General features: G+C 41.2%; 1 protein-coding gene and 1 non-coding gene across 2 annotated transcripts in view; one reads left to right on the forward strand and one right to left on the reverse strand.

Annotated features, from left to right (window-relative positions):
* The window catches only part of LOC119429040 (cilia- and flagella-associated protein 47-like), a 108,232-nt gene that overhangs the window by 50,961 nt on the left and 35,532 nt on the right, over positions 1–21,739 (forward strand). Inside the window, 13 exon segments of the mRNA XM_037696757.1 lie at positions 1,002–1,099; positions 1,239–1,355; positions 1,971–2,105; positions 3,222–3,334; positions 7,077–7,221; positions 7,402–7,490; positions 8,765–8,851; positions 12,236–12,279; positions 13,194–13,330; positions 13,635–13,740; positions 15,381–15,601; positions 15,715–15,850; positions 16,425–16,552. Coding sequence (XP_037552685.1) covers positions 1,002–1,099; positions 1,239–1,355; positions 1,971–2,105; positions 3,222–3,334; positions 7,077–7,221; positions 7,402–7,490; positions 8,765–8,851; positions 12,236–12,279; positions 13,194–13,330; positions 13,635–13,740; positions 15,381–15,601; positions 15,715–15,850; positions 16,425–16,552 — 1,556 coding nt within the window.
* Positions 19,504–19,574, reverse strand: trnag-gcc. Its single transcript has one exon. It is a non-coding gene; the product is annotated as a tRNA-Gly (tRNA).

Genomic DNA, 21,739 nt, shown 5'->3' on the forward strand with positions numbered 1-21,739 from the left:
TATCGGGGAAACTAAACAGCCACTGGCCAAAAGGATGGCCCAGCACAGAAGATCAACATCATCAGGCCAGGACTCTGCGGTCTACACTCATCTCCAGGCCAGCGGTCACTCTTTCAGGAGTCTCTCTCTCTCTCAGGAGACTCTTTCCAGCGGTCACTCTTTCAGGGATGAAGATGTTCACATCTGGAGAGGAACGATGGTTTGAGAGAGGAGTAAAGGAGGCCATCTTTGTGAAAAGAAACCGTCCATCATTAAACAAGGGTGGAGGCCTCCGGGTTCAACTGTCCCCCTCTTACAATGCTGTGATTGCTAGTATCAATCAACCCCCTGTGAACAGTAAACAGCCATCAGTGTGCTAATGATCCATTGTTAGGCTGATGGTCCTTCTTGAGCATGTGATCAGCTGGTTTTGGTTGTCAGCAGCAAACTGGTTGATCCACTCTGAGAAGGTGCTATTTAAGAGACTGAGCTGAATACAGCTCCTCAGACTGAGGAAGTCTTTTGAATAAAAGACGAAACGTTTCAACATTTTTTGTTGTTTTGCCTTGTTTTGTTTTTTGAATGTCCAGAGGACCAGATTTAACTTTTTTGAATATTTATAGATGTTGCTAGACAATCCATCATAGCTTTTATCAGGCCCTGCTATTTTCCTATTCTTTAAGGCCTTCCGGATCTCAGATTTACTGGGTTTTTCACAGGTTTTTATTTTATTTATTATTATTACTTATTTATTTATTTTCACAGGTTATTATTTTACATTTTATCAGACGGTGGAAAATCTGGTGGATGATCCGGTGCCGGTCAATTTCGTAGCTCACCAAAGTGTTGCGCCCACCGTTTTGCTCCAAGTTGCTCCTCCGCTGTTAAGGGTTTCCCCTGCATCTTCTTGACTGTCTTTGCAATGGGCTTATATTTTCCTGCCAATGTCCGTGCCTCAGAACGTACACTTTTACACGCAAATAAATATTGCTGATTAATTTCTGTGCCTAAATCCTTTTCAGATGGAGTCCCATCAGCACGCTGGATAGTGAACTTTGACCTGGACTTCACAGATGGACTGGTGCTCGCTGTTCTGCTTGCTGCCTACTGCCCGTATCTGGTCTGTCTTTGTACCGTTTGTGGGTCTCAGTTTTAAACGGGAGGTTAGGGTGGTGGTGCAGCCTGCTGTGAGTGGTGATTGGTGAAGCTTGCAGGAGGAGCTCTGATTGATGGGATATACTTCTTCTTGATAACTACAGATAAAAAGCCACTTCCAGAGGATTTACACCACAGTTAGCAGTCGGGAACACATCATTCACAACAATATCATCGTGGCTCAGGCTTTGACTACACTCGGAGTCAACATGGACATACAGGTAAATACTAGAGGCATATCCACAAAGATTACAATTCCTGCTAACAAATATGAAACCACCATTTTTTTGGAGGATGTTGCATCAGTGGTATAGAATGTTTTTTTTTAACATGATAAACCTCTTTATAGATGAGGTCAAGAGGTTAAATGAATAGTATGTTTATACTGATAAGGTTCTTACCAGTGATAAGACTATGTCACGTTGTCTTTCAATATAAACTCAGTGTAAAATGTTTAAATCTACTCGTCATGGGTATGAACTTCGTATTTTCAATAATTTTCTTGAATCCGTCGAAGGCGGGACGTATTACGTTATAGTCTCTGTGTTTGGAAACGCTCTCTTGTCCCGCCAACAACTTTTGATCCATAATTTACTGAATCTTGATACACATTCATACCATCACTAGACAGTGTGTCACATAATCTTTTCATCGCCCCAGCTCTAAGATCAAGGTGACAAATCAAGGTCAACGTTGATACATGGTCTCGGTCCATAGGGATGTAAAACAGGCTTCAATGGACGGGTACACTGGTTTCCAGTTCGTGGCAGGCCTTGGTGGTTTCTGAGTATGTAAACCTCTGACCAGATCTGTATTTTATTGTGTTTTGTATTCAGCTTCCAGATCTGTCTGATTCCAACCCGGTGCAGATGTTAGTTCTGTGTGTTCACCTGTATGAGATGCTGCCTCACTACCTGCCCTCACAAACCATTACTCTGTCAGGAGGCCTCCACAGTACTGTCAGCAAGCAGGTACAGTCAAACACACACACTGTGCTCACTTTGGTTTAAAGACGTCTTCTTATGCGCCTGTCGAAAGACGGAAATAAAATGGTATAAGCTCCGCCCATCCATACCTACGTCTTGAATACTTTCTCTTGCTCCGCCCATAAATTCTGATTCAGTCAAGACAATTTAATGAAACTTCTTACACGTATGCATCATCACTAGGTGAAATGTCACTTGTAATTTTCATCACCCCAGCTCCAAGGTCAAAGTCACAAATCAAGGTCAAAGTTAAAACAAGATCTTAGCTTGTCTGAACCACAACTTTTGATCCGCTCAACATAATTTATCAAAACTTGACACACATTTGTTCCATCACAAACAGTATGTCGTGTATTCTTTACATCATGCCGGCTTCAAGGTCAAGATCATAAGGTCAAAGGTCATACAAGCTCTTAGCTTGTCTATGCAATTGCTATAGATTGCCTTATAATAATTTGCCAATTGGCGTAAAATGAGACACTAAATGAGACAATAAAGAGAACGAGAAAGACTTGTACCAGTTGGCAAGACAGAGGGATCAGGCTGGAAAGGATGTGCAGCAGGTTAGGGCGTAAAATGTGCTGTATGCCATACTCTTGTTTATTTTTTTAAACCAGGTGAGTATAACTGCAAAGACGAGATCTCTTTTTCAAGTAATCCCTACAAGACACAGACATGACCAGTGAAACTAATGAGCTCTGAGGAGACTAAAAATTATTTTGAATATTAAACTGTTTGTCAAATAACACAGAAACATGTTGTCATGGGGACTGGACCCAGACACACAATAACAGGATTACAAACAAATAGAAATATTAGGTAATTACACACGTTATCACTTTAAAGAACTGTGGTCCTGTAACCCTGAGGCCTAACTTTAAAGAGGTTAGAGGCCCAAGTTTTGTCAGGAAGGCCGTTCAGCGTAAAACAATCTGTCGTGCCAGTTTGCTCGCTGTGGTGATTCTGCACAAGCGAAGCGTTATCAGTTTGTTACGTTTAAAGCTTGCATTGTTTTTCGTCTTCAGCATGTCTCTGTGTTTTCAGTTGTGCTTGCCGTTTTTTATTACCAGACATCAGTTTGTTGTTTTGTGTGATCCGCAGGTGCATCTGAAAAACCCATCGTCAAAGCCTGTCAAATATCAGGCTTCCATTTTAGGGGAGGATGCTCATTTCTTCTCCTTTCCTAACGGATCTATTGTCAACATTCCACCAAAGTATGTCTTAATTTTACAATTTAGCACTTCATGTTTGACAGATGAACAACTCGTGTGCTTTAAAAACTTCAAATATGTAAAAGTTATATTTCGTGAAAAATCTGCATATGTACGGTATTATAATAACCTTTAAATATGTTTGATTTTTAAAGTTAAAGTGCAGCCAACCTAGAATGAGCTTAAAATTAGAATATTTAAATGCACATTAGAAGACGTTAAAAATATTGAATTCAACTGAGTCAAAGTCAAATATCACCACACACAAAAAGGCAGATAAATATAAACAGACAGACATTATTTTGGTGATCTGAGCTGGTGAGCTAGCAGCGTTAGCTAAGGAGTGCTAACACTGTTCTCAACAATCAGAAATCTGCCCTTACATACACCAGAATAACTACAATAATAATGCAGCTACTGCCATAATGGTAACTGCACACCTGTGTCTCTCGCGCCCCGACTTCCAGGTTAATAAAAAAAACAAGAAGCAGATAAAAGACAACTTAACAAGTGGTATTCCAATGCCCCCCTTGCTGGGGGATTTGAATAGTAAATGTTGGTAGTTTTTTGAGGCAGTTCAGAGTGACAAGTCTTGGTGAGCGGAAGAAGAAATTTTATCCATCACCAGGTGCAATGTCGGAGCCAAGGGGTGGCCAAAGGTGGCTTTGGTCTTCATACCAAAGATTAAGCTCGGCCACCCCAGTCATTTAATAAAATTATACTTTTAAGCAATATTAAAACCAGAAAGCAAATTTTCCTCAAATGATTGGGGTGGCCGGTTTACATATCTATGGTGGTGGCCATCTTGAATTTTGATGTGGTAACTCAATTTCTTATAGCAACCTTTCTTACACCTAGATGCAGCCACATGCCAAAATGGATGCTGGTACCACTTATTTTTAAAGGTTCTCTAGCTGAAATGATGAGCTAGATGGATGAATAGATCTAGAATATGTCCATGTCACCTCTTCACTCCACGACTACGGACAAAATGAGGCTTCACTTCCAGTTTTAAAGGGAAAATTCTGAGATCTGATTCAGTGGAAGTCGCCGAGTTTGAATTTACACTCTCAGCATTCTTGGACGGTTTGAGAGAAAACCATAAGCCCTATAGCAAACTTTAGACAACCTGGGCGAATCACATAAATACTTGTGATGTTACGTACAAACTATAAGGAGATGGGACGTAGAGCAAAGAGGGACATAGCTAAGGCAAAGCAAAAGGCATATGGGAGGCTGGACACTAAGGACGGTGAGAAGGACTTGTACCATGGCGAGACAGAGGGATCAGGCTGGAAAGGATGTGCAGCAGGTTAGGCTTGTTAAAGATAGGAATTGTAATGTTCTAACAAGTTAGGAGAGTGTGACGGGAAGATGGAAGGAGTACTTTGTGGAGCTAATGAATTAAGAGAATGAAAAAGAAAGAAGAGTAGAGGTCATAGAAACTGTGAAAGAGGAAGTGGGAAAGATTAGTGAAGGTGAATTCTGGAAAGCTCTGAAAAGAATGAAGAAGGGGAAGGCAGTAGGACCTGATGACATATCGGTGGAGGTTTGGAAATGTCTTGGAGAGGTGGCAGTGAGGTTTTTGACTCAAACATTCAATGGTATATTCCAGGGTGAGAAAATGCCTGAGGAATGAAGAAGAAGTGTGCTGGTGCCCATTTTTAAGAACAAGGGTGATGTACAGAGTTGTAGCAACTACAGGGGAATTAAGTTGATGAGTCACACAATGAAGATCTGGGAGAGAGTTAGCTAAAGTTAAAGTTAAGCTAAACTTAGACGAGAGGTGACCATCTGTGAGCAGCAGTCTGGTTTCATGCCAAGAAAGAGTACCACAGATGCCATCTTTGCTTTGAGGATGCTGATGGAGAAGTACAGAGAGGGTCAGAAAGAACTCCATTATGTCTTTGTGGATTTAGAAAAAGCATATGTCAGGGTGCTGAGGGGGGAGGTGTGTTATTGCATGAGGAAATCTGGAGTGGCAGAGAAGTATGTTAGACTGGTACAGGATATGTATGAGGACAGCAGGACAGTGGTGAGATGGGCTGTAGGAGTGACAGATAGCTTCAAGATGGAGGTGGGAATGCATCAAGGATCGGCTCTGAGCCCCTTCTTGTTTGCTCTGCTGATGGACCGACTAACAGATGAGATCAGACAGGAATCCCCATGGACTATGATGTTTGCAGATGACACTGTGATCTGTGGTAAGAACAGGGAATAGGTGGAAGAGAACTTGGAGAGGTGGAGGTATGCACTTGAAAGAAGAGGAATGAAAGTCAGTTGTAGTAAGACAGAGTGCATGTGTGAATGAGAGGGAGGTCGGTGGAACAATAAGGTTACAATAAGCAGAGGTCACAAAGGTGCAGGACTTCAAGTACTTGGGTTCCACTGTCCAGGACACCAGGGAGTGTGGTAAAGAGGTGAAGAAGAGAGTCCAGGCAGGATGGAGTGGATGGAGAAAAGTTTCAGGAGTGATTTGTGACAAAAGGGTGTCAGCAAAGGTCAAAGGAAAAGTTTACAAGACAGTGGTGAGACCAGCTATGTTGTATGGTCTGGAGACGGAGACATTGAAAAAAAGACAGGAGAAAGAAATGGAAGTGGCAGAAATGAAGATGTTGAGGTTCTCCTTAGGAGTGACAAGGATGGATAAGATTAGGAATGAGATCATCAGAGGTGCAGCACAGGTTGCACAACTGGGAGATAAAGTTAGAGACTGAGATGGTTTGGACATGTCCAGAGGAGGGACAGTGGGTATATTGGTAGAAGGATGTTAGAAATGCAGCTGCCAGGAAATAGACAAAGAGGAGATATATGGATGCAGTTAGAGAGGACATGGAGGTAGTTGGAGTGAGAACAGGGTGAGATGGAGGAGGATGACTCACTGTGGAGACCCCTGAAAAGGGAAACGCCGAAAGGAGTTCTACGTATAAACTATAAGAAATGTAAACATATTTTAAAGTTTATACATTATAGAGTGTGACATCACACTAAGTTGAAGACTTTTTGACAAAATTGCCAAAGTCATCAAAGCTGAACTGGGATTGTGTAAAACCCATTAAAGATGGCAAAATGACTGTTCAGTCATGTCAAGTCTATCGAACAAAAGTGTTTCTGCTCAACCTTCTGTTTAACTTTGGACGATGTTTCTACTGGACTGTCTGTCAGAGCACCAGTAGGTTTTCTAACTCACTTTCTCACTTGATGTATTTTGTTTGGATATTTCCACAACAGCTACAGATGAGTAATCAGCATTCGTTAATGGTCAGGCCTTGGCTCTCAATTAAGAAATGTCTTGCATGCTTTTAAATTTTGTATCAGCAACCTTGAAGCATCTTGTATTATAAGTAAATGTTGCCTTTTCATTTAAACTTCGAAAATAACTTGTTTTGGCCTGAGCTGTACTTACTAAATTATAATGAATTCTCTCAAATTATTCATCTCAGAGTCCCACGTTTTGCATAAGATTGTACTCTCGCTCATTAAAACGTATCAGTTTTCCTCTTGAGGCTTCTTCTTAAAAATAACCCGCGTCCCATTTTTGAAGCCCCAGTATTCTTTGAAAAAAAAAAAAACATGCTGTTTCAAACTCAGCTGTGCAAAAACACTGGACCAAACTGCTGCTGATTCATCTCTTTCCTAACCTGAAAACTAATGTGTCGACTCAAACTAAAAACACATCTATAAAAATGGATGTTTTGCCTCTGGAATGCAAACTTCATAGATATTATTGCTGCTGTTTTCACAGGTCTAACACTGTACTGACTGTACGCGTCAGCTGCTTCTTTCTGCAGACTATGAAAGCAGTTCTCCTGCTCAGCTCCACTTCGGGCCTTCACTGTGCCACGCTCACTTTCAATTTAAAGACACACATCAGCCACATCACACAGACAGTAAGTAAAACAACCACAGGGATGATATGACTTTCAAACCTCCTGTAACCTTTACTCACTGATTTTACAACAGTCATGTCTCCACACATCATGTTTCTTTCAAAAGACTAGCAGTGACACTTTACAGTGCAGCTGTGAAAAGGTAAAGCTCACTCATTGTGTTTGGTTTTTTTTTTTTAGAACATTGTGCAGCACGGTTCTCCATGTTACCAACTGGGAGTGATTAAAGTGCCAGTAATGAACAAATTCTCCAAAGATGCTAATTTCAGGTAGGTAAAACAAGAAGAGCAGTTAAAAATAAATGAATACATTTAACTTTGACTAGTCGCTCACTGGGGGCAGCACGGTGGTTCAGTTGGTAGAGCTGCCGCCTCTCAGCAGAGCAGGTCGCCCGATCAAATCCAGGCTGGGGGACATTCTGGGTGGAGTTTGCATGTTCTCTCCGTGCATGCTTGGGTTTTCTTCAGGTACTCCGGTTTCCCCCCACAGACCAAAAACATGCATGTTAGTCTGGTAACTCTAAAGTGTTCCTAGGTGTGAGTGAGAGAGTGAATGGTTGTTTGCCTCTGTGTCTCTGTGATGGACTGGAGACCTGTCCGGGGTGTCCCCCACCTCTCACACAGTGACTGCTGGATATGAGCACCAGTGACCCCCGTGACCCAAAAAGGAAAAAGCGGGTAAAGATAATGGATGGATGAATAGATGGATGGATGGTTGGATGGATGGATGGATGGATGAATAGATGGTTGAATGTATGTATGGTTGGATGGATGGATGGATGGATGGATGGATGAATAGATGGTTGAATGTATGTATGGTTGGATGGATGGATGGATGGTTATATGAATGGCTGTATGGTTGGATGTATTCATGTATATACAATATGTATGTATAGTTGAATGAATGGATGGTTGGTTGGATGGATAAATGTATGGATGTATGGTTCGTTGGTTGGATGATATATGGATGGATGGCTGGTTGGATGGATGGATGGATGGGTGGGTGAATGTATATATGTATGGATGGATGAATGAATTGATGGACGGACAGATGAATGATGGGTGAGTAAATGGTTGGATGGATGGTTGGACATATGTATGGTTGGATGGATGGATCAGTGGTTGGATGTATGTATGGTTGGATGTTCATTCACTGGGTTGCGACTGTTGGTAACTCGTCAGTGAACGGCATCCTTGGAGTCTTCAGAACGTTTCAGATCTTCAGCAAGGGTGCTCAATGTCCTCGCATGAGTTGTTGCTAGAATTTTCAACATGCTCCGAATATTTTGAACCAATTTTCTCTCGTCTCTCAAAATGTGTGACCCATCGCGTCAAACCAAGCTCTTGGTCCAAACTGGTCAAAAGGAACAAATCAGATTTTCTAATTTGTGGCTTTTTAAGCTACGACTTGATCGTCCTGATTTAATTTTTTTTATTTTATTTTATTTTTATTTGTTATGTCCAGAGGACCAGATTTAACTTTTCTTTAGATTTTTCTACCTGGATTATTGAAGGATATGACCAATGTTTAATTCCTTGTTTAGTGTGGTGCTGGTGGAGTCTAACTTCAACCCCCTGGAGCCTGAAACGACAGGAAAGACTTTGACTCAACAAGAACCGTCTAATGACAAGTAACACTGCTCACAATTCAACTAACATTAATCATGTTGCTCTTATAAATGCAAGTAGAAGTCAGATATGAGAAGAAAGCACAACAAAACAACAGAAGCATGATACTTTAAAATGAAAAACATTACTAACACAAGGGAATTTGCTGTATTAGTTGAACATATGTAAATAGCAATAAAGGTATTAAAACATGTCAGAAAACAGCAGAGGTTTTCTTGCTGTCCTGCATCAAAACCAGGCGCTGATTCTAAAGCAGGGGGGCCTGTGAACTGAAACCCTGCTGTGATGGTCTGCGGCCCCCGCTGAACCCCATCTGCTCACGTCTCTGCCCATCCTGCCATACTCCTGCCTTCATGCGGTGTTCTCCTGACCATGTCATCTGCCCCCTCCTGCCATAGATTCTGACCCTTATGCCATAGTTTCTGTTTCCCTGCTTTGTTTTGCCTATCACCCATCTCTCAGCTCAAGCCTGCTCCTGTCACTCCGTACCACGCCTCCCTTGCTCCTCCACAGCAATCAGTCCTGATTTCATGCACCTGTTATCTGCACTATTTAAGCTCCAGTCATTCACTTCCTTGTTGCCAAATTATTAATCCTTCTATGGTCCCTGATTTTGAAGCCATCATAGTTCCTGTTTCATGCCATAGCCTTGTATCCTTGTCTTGCCTTGACCCTTCGCCTGTACCACGGTTTCTTCGCCTTGCCTGTCCCTCTTTGGATTTGGATTCTTTGCTCTTAACACCAAACGGACCCTGCCTTCCTCCTTTTACGACTTCGCCTCACGGATCATGATTTGGCTCCGGCTTCTGCTCTCAGCTTTCCTGTGCATGACCCCTGCTACGTTTCTCGGACCCTGGATTTGAATTTGCCCCTCACGGTCCACGAACATCTTCAGCCTGCTCCATCGCCGCGACTCCGTCAGGTGACTCCCTTCCTCCAGCTTGTGAGGACCTGTCATCAGTCGATCCGGACTCCTTCATCCAGCAACGAGCAGCCAGAATAAATACAAACTGTTCTTTTGTACTCCTGTGTTTGGCTTACTCTGAATCCTATACCCGAACCTGACACCTGCCCCACCATTATGGTCTTGGAAATTCAAGCAGCCTGCCTATCAAGACCAAAACGTTCTTGAGGGAACAATCGATAAGACGGTACATGATCCCTGAGGAACACCAAAATAATGGGGCAGCTATGTCACTGGTGTAGAACCCATCAAATAAATACGAGTTAAATAAGTCTAAACAAACACAAGTTTGATATTTTGACAGCTTTAGAAAGCCACTGATTTACTCATTTACATGACACGAATGAGTCACAAGCAGCTAATTAGGTTGTTAAGTTACATTATTTGGAACTGTTTAGGTAGGGGTGTTATACACATCCTTAACAATGGCACATCAACACATCAAAACTTTGATTTACAAAGCAAAAAAATATTTTAAAAAGGGAGCAAACTAACTAACTAAACTAACTTTAATTCCTCTCTTTCTGGATGTAAATCATATTTTTTTGGATTATTGTTTCCTCTGGTATCAGATGCTGTTTAGCTGGAAGGATTTTACTGAAACTTTTTTAGTTTTGGACATTTGTTATGATGCGTAACCGTGGCAACAAGGCTGTTTTCTACAACAACAGCAGCTGATTAACATCTCAAAAGCTCAAATAATATCTCAACTATGGCCCCAACTCTCAAATGAGTTGAAAAGGATGTTCTGTGGATGCAGTCTCATCTACCTGCCAGCTGTGCTCGAGTGCCTGACCACTGAGATCCTGGAACTAGCAGGAAACATGGGTCATGACAGCGAAAGGACAGGATCGTCCCTCAGCACCTACAGTTGGCTGTCCACAGCTATGAGGAGCTCAGCAGACTGCTGGGAGGAGTGGCCATCGCTCTGGGAGGAGTTCAGCCCAGCATTCACCCTGCTGATGACACGCAGATTTATTTACCTTTAAAGAAAGCAGATTCCACTTCTCTTCGGTCTCTGTTTCTATGTTTGGAGGATTTGAAGGCATGGATGGCCCAAAATTTCTTGAAATTAAATGAAGACAAGACAGAGGTAGTGATTTTTGGCAGCTCGAATGAAGACTCTCTGCCTGTTGACTGCTCTTTGGCTCAGTATGTCAGGCCAGTTGTTGCAAATTTAGGGGTCAAGATGGATGCTGGTCTTAGGATGGAGTCTCAAATTAAAACAGTTGTAAAGTCAGGCTTTTTTCATTTGAGGCAGCTGGCTAAAGTAAAACCAATTCTTCCCAGACAGCATTTTGAAACAGCAATCCATGCATTTGTGACCACACGGCTAGATTACTGCAATGCACTTTACATAGGTATTAGTGATTCATGTATTTCCCAGCTTCAGAGGGTTCAGAATGCAGCTGCACGACTTTTAACAGGTACACGGAAATTTGACAGTATTTCTCCTGTTTTGGCCTCTTTACATTGGTTGCCGGTGCATTACCGGATTCATTTTAAAATACTTTTATTTGTTTTTAAAGCTTTAAATGGCCATGCCCCTCCATACCTGTCTGAGCTGCTACATTCTTACACACCCTCTCGTTCACTCAGGTCAGCTGACCAGTTGTTTCTGAAGGTCCCGAAGACAAAGCGTAAGCTTAGAGGGGACCGAGCTTTTTCTGTGATAGCTCCCAGGCTCTGGAATGACCTTCCATTGAACATAAGACAGGCCTCTTCAATTGAGGTTTTTAAGTCCCTTCTTAAAACTCATCTTTTTTCTTTGGCCTTTTAGCACAATCTGAGATGTTTTACCTTGTTTTATTGTGTTTGTATTTTATTTTATTATTTTATTCCTGTTTTAAATTTTACCCTTCCATTTTATCATTGTATTGTATTATATAATTGTGTAAAGCACTTTGGTCCTGTTGGGTGCATAAAGTGCTCTATAAATAAAGTTGGTATGGTATGGTATGGTATTCAAGCGGTCCTACAGTCCAGGGGAACTGAGAGGCCAGCCGTGTCTGGGTGGACGGATCGGACGGCATCTGCAGCCAGTTTCTTAGGATCCACTGTGGGATGGACCTTTACAAGAGATCCTTCCTGTCTACAGCCGTCAGTATCTATAACATCTCTTAATGAACTGAGGATAACGAGTTATAACAACAAAATAATTTCCCTTTGGGATTAATAAAGTATTTTAGAATTGAATTGAATTTGAATTGAACAACTGAGCTATGTGAGACGCATTCAATGCTTTTTCTGTTTCTGGTCTAAATTATTCTTCCAACCGAGACGTCTTTGATGCTAAACGTCCCTGAGGCCCAAATCAATGATGATTTGAAGGCTTTGTTGTTAAGCTTAGTCTTATTCAGGTGGTGTAGCCCAATAATCCTGTACCGTAATTAATTGTAATCTTTTTTTAACCATCTTTCAGCATGAAGGGGACCTCAAATATTGTTGATGGCTGGGAGATAGAAGGTAAGATTAAAATTACTCCTAACATAGGTACAGTCACGCAAATACTCACGCGCTCCAGTCTTCATCATTGCGTATTCACCGTATCTCAAACTAAACTATACTTCAAACTGAATGTGTAATTTATGCGTGATTTGTACAAATTTTGTGAACACGTCTGTCCTTCCAGGTCATTGTGTGAGCTGGATAATTAGAAGAATAAGCCAGAGTCAGTCAGAGTCTCTTTATTGTCATTCGCACCACATGTGGTACATGTGGTGGAACAAAATTGTGTACACAGGGTCCCTGTTACATCCATCAATAAAATGTAAAAGAAAAACAGTAATAAGATCTAAGATATAGAAAAACGTTAAATAAAAATACGCTAAATCCTCTTTGAAAGACTTTCTAGCAAATTAAAAATTTAGTGAAGTCCTCCTTGACGGAGATTTCAATGTGGATTGGGGAATACAGAGCCCACTCTGTGATCAATTCAAGAAACTTTACTTGTCACAACCTAACCCAAATCATTGACACCCCCACCAGACTTAACAAGCATTGTCCTGAAAAATCTTCCATTTTAGACCGATCTGTTTAATTTCTAAGCAAATATTTGAATATTTAATGAATCCGCAAATATTCGACCGTTTTAACCAACAGTCCTTCCTGTCGGGCATGATCACTGGAGCAGGTAAGGAAAAAGAAAGGCCAGTATTAGTTTATGTGAGGCATAGATAGGTACAGTTAATGTGGTTCACTCACCTGTACTATATATATATATATTTTTAATTTTCTAAATAAAAAATGTGACTGGAGAGTCGAACTGTTTTAAGACACGTCGCTCAAAGTCTTGTGTGGGACTACACGTTAATGGTTGTCTGAATGTATTTGTTGCTTGGTTGTCGTTTTAATTATGGTACATTTGCTGGTGTGTGCAGATGGTGAGGGCTATGAATTCCTGAGTACAACAAGGAGTGTTAGTCTACAGTCAGGCCAAGAAGACACCCTAAGACTCCTCTACCTGCCCTTCTTCCCAGGGACCAAATACTGCACGGTGCTGCTGACCTGCCCTCAGGTCTGCGTGTGTTTTAAATGAATCCATTTTGTTTGTTGCTCGTTCCTGTTTATACTGATTAATGGAAAATGTTGCAATGTCATGAGAGAAAAAGATCTGTTGGGAAGAGTGGAAACTATTTAGAAAGGATTGTCAGGCAGTACTATTTATTTGAGTAAAGGTGCTAGAACCAAAACCTACCATTCATTTGTATCTCCACCACTTGCAAACCATAAGTTTTGTGCAAAGGAAACTTGTTAGAATTAACATTTTCAAGAACTTTTAACATTGTGCATATGTTTGTACGTTGCCTCTATGTTTCTAGGTAGGAGATATGGTGTGCGTGGTGAGGGCTACAGCAGAATTACCACTTCCTTCTCCGCTCTTTACAAAGCCAAGTTGTGACTCAAATTTTATTGCCAAGAATTCTGGTAAGAAACTTGATGTTTCTTGTGAAATGGTTCAACATCATAGAGCAAACAGTAAAATCACAAGCTGTTGTTTGGGGAGCAGAAGTACTATTCTTTGCATCTTTCCTTCAACTCTCACCCCGTTTTCCAGTTTCTGACAATGAAAACATCCACACAGCTTAATACTGCCACCACCATGCTTCACAGTGGGTATTGTTAAGGATTATAAGAGTCACCACTTATGTTAGAAGCTAGCTTCGAAAATAATAATTGTCTAAAGTCAGCCATAAGTTGCTCACTTGTCCCTGGTGTCATCTGGACATCAAAGGATTCTCTTTCAGGTTGGTTTTCCTAGTGAAAGAGAAACGGTGAGGAAATCTTAGGTCCTGTTTACACCATGCGTCTTTTGAATGAAACCAGATCTTTTCTGCCATGGTTTAGCCATTTGCGTCCACGAAAACGGACTTCATTCTCTCTGAAGCCGAAGGTTTCTGAATCCAGGTCTCATAATGAAGATTTTCGGGGGGGGGGACCCCCAGCAGAGGTGTAAAATTCTCTGTAGGTGTGAAATTGTACATGCGCACTACAGGCAGCTACAGTCTAATGTTTTTTCTCGTACTAATAAAAGTCACAATAAATGGAAGAGGGCAGAGTGGTGTTTGTGCTACTCACCCTTTTTCAGCATGTAGGAGCAAACCAACAACAACATAGGTCCAAATGAACATTCCTGTATTAACCCCCGCAATAGGTGAAAAACCGCAAAGTAGGAACGTTATATTTATTTTAGTATTTCTATATATTTTAAGGCTTTATAAAGTGTTCCCACACTTTTGCAATGCTCTAAACTCTTGAACCTACATAATTTTAACAACTTATGTATATGTACTGCACAGTAGCTATGTACTGCAAAATTTTTTATATGGGTGCTCACCAGCCTTGGTCCAGTTCTGGTCTGGTTCTGATTGGCTCTCTGCAGCTGTTGAGCACCAGACGCTTTTAGAGAGAGCCAGACCTTTGGACAGCCCACACAAAACCACGCAATGGTCCCGATCGAGTCCAAATAATCCAGATGAAAAAAGTCCCGGTGAGCTCCGGAGAAAACGCCGGACTTTCAAGCAACGCCTCCCCGCTCAAGAGGCCTCATGGGCCAGCAAGCAGCACTCAGCTTGACTGATGAAGCTGGAAGTAGTCTTGGTCCAATTCCCGGTCGGTTCTGTACAGCTCTCTGCATCCACCGAGCACCGAAGTCGCTATGAATAGGGACCGAACTTTTTCAGATTGGATCAAACCTTTCCCTCCATTTCAGCAGAAAGCAATGGCCAGAAGCACTGTTGGCTTCTGGGTAATGTAGTTCTTTCGACTGGCAAAACAGTATAGGCTTATTGAGAGAAAACTACAAAATGGCGGCGCCTGTCCGAAGATTTTTTTCTTTTTTAACTTTTTACTGTATCCCGTACCATCCCAATCACGTGAGTAATATTAAAGTTGAGAATCGTGTGTCGTGTACCATCTTACTTTGAAAAACCGCGAAAGAGCGAGTCCACAAAAGTCGAACCACGAAGTAAACAGTGACTACTGTATTCATTTTTTCTGCTGTACAGACTTCCTTAATGTATGTCTTGTTCTACGTTTTCGTTACTACTCTTTTTCATCTGTGTTAGACGCAGGTGTGTCTGTGCTGAGGCTTCACTGTAAGGTCGGAGCAATGCTTCAGGGGGTGCTTCAGGTGCCCCGGGTCAATATGCCATGGGAGAAGGCTCTGGTTGTCTGGGCTCAGCACTGCATGAGCGCAGGCGAACGCAAGAGGCGGCTTCTGACCCACACTTTGGACAGCAGCACTGTGAGGGAGTCCATAGCCACACAGAAGTTTACCAGACAGCAGGTACACACAATCCTGCTTCGGATGATAAATGATTCACTGTTGAACAATTGTTTATGTTGTAAAAACTGTATGTGCTGGATTTTTTTTTTTCTTTTTAATCTTCATTGGCCCAGCTCTTGAGAAATGATGACCAAAGTAATGGGATCGAATATGAAGTGGAGGTTTCGTTGCCACAGTACTTCACACTACCCAGAACTGTTACAGTTCCCGTGAAAAAGGACTCAAACTTGCTACAGGAGAATCCTGCAGGTACCAGTCCTTAACGAGCACATGCAGTGTGTTTACTCCAGTTAGAGGTGGAGAAGTTATTGATGAAACATTAGCTACTTGCGTTTATTACCTGAATGTTATATGGTTCAGTTTTAGACCAGCAGTGTCCAAACATTTTGACACTTTGGCCAAAATTGTCAAGTTGAAAGTACCCGTGGGTCCAAATAAATCAGAACTGTAGCATTGGAAATACATTTATTTTAAAATAAACATTGTTTTAATGGAAGACATTTTAGACAACCCTGGTTTATACTGTTGCTAATAATTATGTTTCATTACACTGAAAAACTCTGCAAAAACCATCAAACTTATCCTGATGCATGCGCAATAATCCAGGTAGAAAAATCCATAAAAGTTGAGTCAGGTCCTCTGGACAGTCAAGAAAAAAAAAACGAAACGTTTCTACAATTTTTTTTTATTTTTTGTTGTTTTTTTAAATGTCCAGAGGACCTGACTAAACATTTTTGGACCATCCAACTTGTAGCATGGTTGTCTTTTGTATAAAGGTGACCTTACATGTATTGATTCTTCCTTCCTGTATTTAAACTCATAGATGGTGGCTGTGTGAATATCCCACTGAGGTTCCAGGTGCACTCTGTGGGGCAGTTTACATCTAAAGTGGTCCTGAGATCCTTTTGTGACACCAGAGTGTTCATGCTGGAAGCTCTGGTCACTTTGCAGGTATTTATACGATAATCAGAATTTAAACTTGTAAATTTGATCAGAAGAAATTTCCTTTCTTCTTGTTTAATGTTGCTTATTTGGTGTTTAATGACATCTTCCTGTATATCATAAGCTCTCAGACATTGGTTTCTCAGACCACACTATTGGTTGGTTCTTTAATTATCTCTCAGATCAGAGGCAGTGTGTTCAATATAACAGTACTTCTTCCAGCTATCTAACTGTCAACAATGGTGGGCCACAAGGCTCAGTCTTAGGACCCACCATCTTCACAATCTACAGTATATTAGTAATGTAGGTCAGATCATTCCTGATGTATGCTTACATTTCTATGCCGACAACAGTAGTTTATTGTGGAGCTTGAAAAGTTGCTTAGGTTTTTCAGCTCTTACAGTCTGCATTCAACATCATCCATTCAGATTTGTTCAGTATCAAACTTGTGCTAAATGCTGACAAAAACAAAGGGATGCTGTTTTCAAACAGGAAGTTGGTCCCCGCAGTCCTTCCATCAATTTTATCCTCAAATGGTGTCCCTATTGAGTTTGTCCATTCCTATAAATATTTGGGTATCTTGGTCGACTCGCATCTCTCCTTTAAGCTCCACGTGGAAAACTTGGTAAAGAAACTGAAAGTTGAACTGGGTTTCTTTTTCAGAAACGGATCCTGTCTAACCCTGAATGCTAGAAAACACCTTGTAACTGTGACTTTCCTTCCCTCCATTGATTACAGTGACATTATCTATATGAACGCTCCTACAACTCCCTGCAGATGTTGGATGCTGTCTATCATGGTGCACTAAGATTCATAACTGGCTGTGATTATCGTACCCACCACTGCACCCTGTATTCACTGGTTAACTGGTCATCATTAATTCACGCAGACTCTCTCACTGGTACATTTTCATCTTTAAATCACTTCTTGGTCTGTTGCCTTCATACATCTCCTCCTACATGTCTCTGTGTGAGTGCAGCTACAGCGTGCGCTCTCAGGACATTATTACCTGCAGTGTTCCCTCAGTGAGGACTGAACTAGGCTAAAGGGCCTTCTCCTACTCCGCTCCTGTTTCCTGGAATATCTTACAAAAAGATCTGAAGCTCTCGACCTTGACCTCTCTAAGTGGCTTTAAACATCCAAGTTCATGGCAAAAACCAATTTAGACGTGTTCCTGTTTTTAGTTTTCTACACCGCCTTATAATCTAGCTGATTTTGCTTCATTTAAAAAAAAACAACCTTTTTCTTTCATTTATTCTTCTCAATTTGTATGCTTTCTTTTATGATCGTCTACTGTTGTCATCATTCTTTTGCTAAAATCAGGTCTCTTGTAAATGAGTCCCTGAGGCTCAATGGGATTAACCTGTTTAAATAAAGGTTGAATGAATGTGGCGTTCCTGGTGTTTCCGTGCTGATCTGTTCTCTGTTGCCTCAGTGAGAAAGAGCACAGAGAACAGAAGATTTCATGTAGAATATATGCTATTGGTTCGCCATGTATTGCACAAGTTTCTGGCGGCAGGATGAAGAATGACTTTGCTAGTCGCTTCTTTTATTTTACTTTGTTAGCAGGTGTTAGCCGTTAGCTGTAAGCGATCGGTTCTGTTATTCTATTTTTTAAGCATGAAAATGTTCTTAAAATTGATTAGTTCTAAGTTCTCGTCGATTTTTGGCTTGGAAACAGAATCCAGGTAGAGAGTGTCAGGATGATGATGGTATTTTTAGGATCTCAAGTGTTTTAAAAATATTTTCCTGCCACAGAGTTGAATCCAACGATCACATTTCTCTCCCCGAGTAATCGGCTTTGAAAAAGGCAAGAACCAAATACCTTGCGTATGATGTTTGTCAGCATATCGGCCGTCACTATTGCAAGTCCCGTAGCAACAGTGATTCCTAAATAACATATTTCTGCTGTTCTTTCATCAGAGCATACCAGAACTACAGTGCTAATTGTATTGTACTACGTTTTGTTTGCCAGACATCCGGGTACTTGCTGACATCACATATTGCGTAGGGAGCTATTTTTAGTAACCCCAACCACAACACTTTGAGGCCTTCTTGCACAAGAGGACCTTTTGGGTACTGCAAGATTACAGTGTATTGTGTTACCAGTGGTGACTGTGGTCCAACTGCTTTTAGATAATTAACAAACTCCAGTGCAGCTGTCAAATTCTTTACCTCTCACATCCCAACTTCCCCAACTCCAACTATCAGTGACAGTTTGAGAAAGTTCATTCTAAACCTCAGCCCTCCCAGATTTAGACTGCTGCCCCTCTGGCTACTCGTTAACCTCCATCCTCTGAGGTCACATTCAGCTCAAGAATGACCACTTATCTAGGTGTTTTAGAGTATCACTTTTTCTGGCGTGTGTTAATCTAAAGCTATCTTGAAGTCTAAGCTTTGTTTAAAGCTTGGCTACTCCACTAAATTGCTCAGAGGGCCACAGTTACTGGAAGCCAAGAGCTCGGGGGCTGGACATCCAGTAGTTACTGTCATTAAGTAAATGTGTTTTATGGTTTCAAATCTAGTTTTATTTAAAAATGAACCCATTGGTGGACCGAACTGAGTTCATCCGTGGGCCTGATTTAGCCCCCGGGCCACCAGTTGAATAGCCCTGCTCTAAAGGCATGGCTTCACCCCCCCACTTCTTTTTTTTGGCAGAGCGCTTCTAGAAAGCACAGCTTACATTTACAAAAATAACACCAGCTGTTTTTGTTTTGTTTTTTATTTAGAAAGCAATACACTTTTACACATTAATGCTATATAGTTTGTTTTACAGGTCATTTATTTAGGATATCAATACATAAAGATAGATCCCTAAAGAAAAGATCCATGGATTTTAGCAGAAAGGTTTTCTTTTCAAAATGCTTTTTCCCCCCTCTTTTTTGAGTGGGTGGGGCTTTAGTAGGAACCACTACTGATGATATGAGGCAAGAGAGAAAGGGGGGGTGAGACGAAAAGTTTGCATTGGCCGGGAATCGAACCCGGGCCTCCCGCGTGGCAGGCGAGAATTCTACCACTGAACCACCAATGCTCGGTGCGGAGCTTACATTTTTCACATTCCACAGATTTTCACCGCTCTGTCCTGCTAGTTTGCTTTGCCAGAGGAACTTGTCTAACACCGCGGTGTAGGCTACGTGATACTGGGGCATACGGAGTATACCCACTGCAAAGTGCCAAATGGTACACATCATTAGGCATGTGTCATGGATACGTTAAAATCTGTCTGTATGCAGCGCTTGTTTATTACATTCACTTATCCATTCTGTACTTACTACTTAATACTTGAACATTTTTTGCTTTGATACGGTTTTATAAATTCTATAACATTTTTAATGTAAAGCCAACTGTTGTACAAAGTTTGTTGGACATTTATTCAAATATTAGCATCAGATAAATTTGGAAATGTCCAATATGCTTAAAAATCAAAAATAAGCTGACAATTACATTGTACTAACCAGTGTACTTTGGTTTCTAAGCACAGTATACCCACTAAAAATGTAGACTACTGGTCTAACATTACCAACCTTTAGTTGCCTGCTTGTTCTTCATAAAATGGATGCACATAATCATCATTTCAAGAACACATTTAGTGTTTTTGCCTTTTCTTTGAGTCACTTTGTTTATTCATGAGCATTGCTTTGTTGCTCACACTGAACACTGTTTTTTATTTTTTTTCATTCAACCTTTGTTTATACAGGTTAGTCCCGTTGAGCTGCGGGGACTCATTTACAACAGAGACCTGAATATATATATTTGGTTTGTGTGTGATTGACGCTCTGCGTTTTGTGCCTTCCGCTGTCAAGACAAGCCGTATTTGCACAATGACTGTGACGTAGAGTTGCGTTCAGGTACAAAAAATCCAATACAAAGTTATTGTATCGCTCAGAAATATGTCCCTCAAATATGTTTCTAGAAGAGCTACAGCCTTTAGTTCAACTTTATTCGTACCCACTGATGTACAACTCACAATACAAGAATTAAACTTTAAAGCAAAGCAAAGCTAAAAAAAAAAAAAAATCAGTAAACAAAAAATAAAACCACACGTCTAAATTGAACAATAAAAGTAGACACCATGAGTGCAAATACATCAAATGATGAAGAAAACCTATAATATAGATGTTTTTTGTATTATCTGGTTCATCAGAGATTTAATGGTGAACTAAAGATTCACATTCACTTCCGGCGAGCTGATGGACGGCAGCTCCCTCATCTTCTCTGCAGTCTTTTATCATCTAAAAACTGACCCGTTTTTCGAACCGGACTAAAGTTGGTCCCCCTTACAACCGGAGTGACCGGCTGCTCCCACCCCACCGGTCACTCTGAACGCACCCAGGTGACCCCTCGAGCTGGGGAGTCGTCGCCCGAAGGTCCGGTGTTTTCTCTCTCTCTCTCTGGACCCCAACAAACTTCTCATCTGGACCTTTGTGGTTCTACTAGGTTCTGACGAGAATCGCCTGGTGGAATTTCAGTCTGGTTTCAGGAAAAAACACAGCACAATGACTGCTTCACTGAAGGTTCTTAATGACATTGTTGAAGCACTGGATGCTAACGATTATTGTGCTGTACTTTTCTTAGACCTGTCTGAAGCTTTTGACACTGTGGATCATAACATCTTGTGTCATAAACTCTCAGAAATCGGTTTCTCAGATCACACCATTTGTTGGTTGTCTAACTATCTCTCAGACGGGAGGCAATGTGTTCAACATAATGGTACTTCCTCTAGTTATTTAACAGTCAACAATGGTGTACCACAAGGTTCAGTCTCAGGACGCACCCTCTTTACAATATACATACGTAATGTTGGTAAAAACATCCCTAATGCATCCATACATTTCTATGCCGATGACACAGTTGTTTATTGTCGAGCTAAAACTGTTGCTAAGGCTTTCCAGCTTTTGAAATCTACATTCAACAACATCCAGACAGATTTGTTCCGCCTCAAACTTGTCCTAAATACCGACAAAACCAAAGGGATGCTTTTTTCAAATGGGAAGTTGGTCCCAGCAGTTCTTCCTCTGATCTCATCCTCAAATGGTGTCCCAATTGAGTTTGTTGATTCCTATAAATATGTGGGTATCTTGGTCGACTCACATCTCTCCTTTAAGCTCCACGTGGAAAACCTAGTAAAGAAACTGAAAGTTAAACTGGGTTTCTTTTTCAGAAACAGATCCTGTCTAACCCTGAATGCTAGAAAAC

This window comes from Nematolebias whitei, chromosome 23 (genome assembly GCF_014905685.2).
Source record: "Nematolebias whitei isolate Nwh7 chromosome 23, NemWhi1, whole genome shotgun sequence".
Lineage (NCBI taxonomy): Eukaryota > Metazoa > Chordata > Actinopteri > Cyprinodontiformes > Rivulidae > Nematolebias > Nematolebias whitei.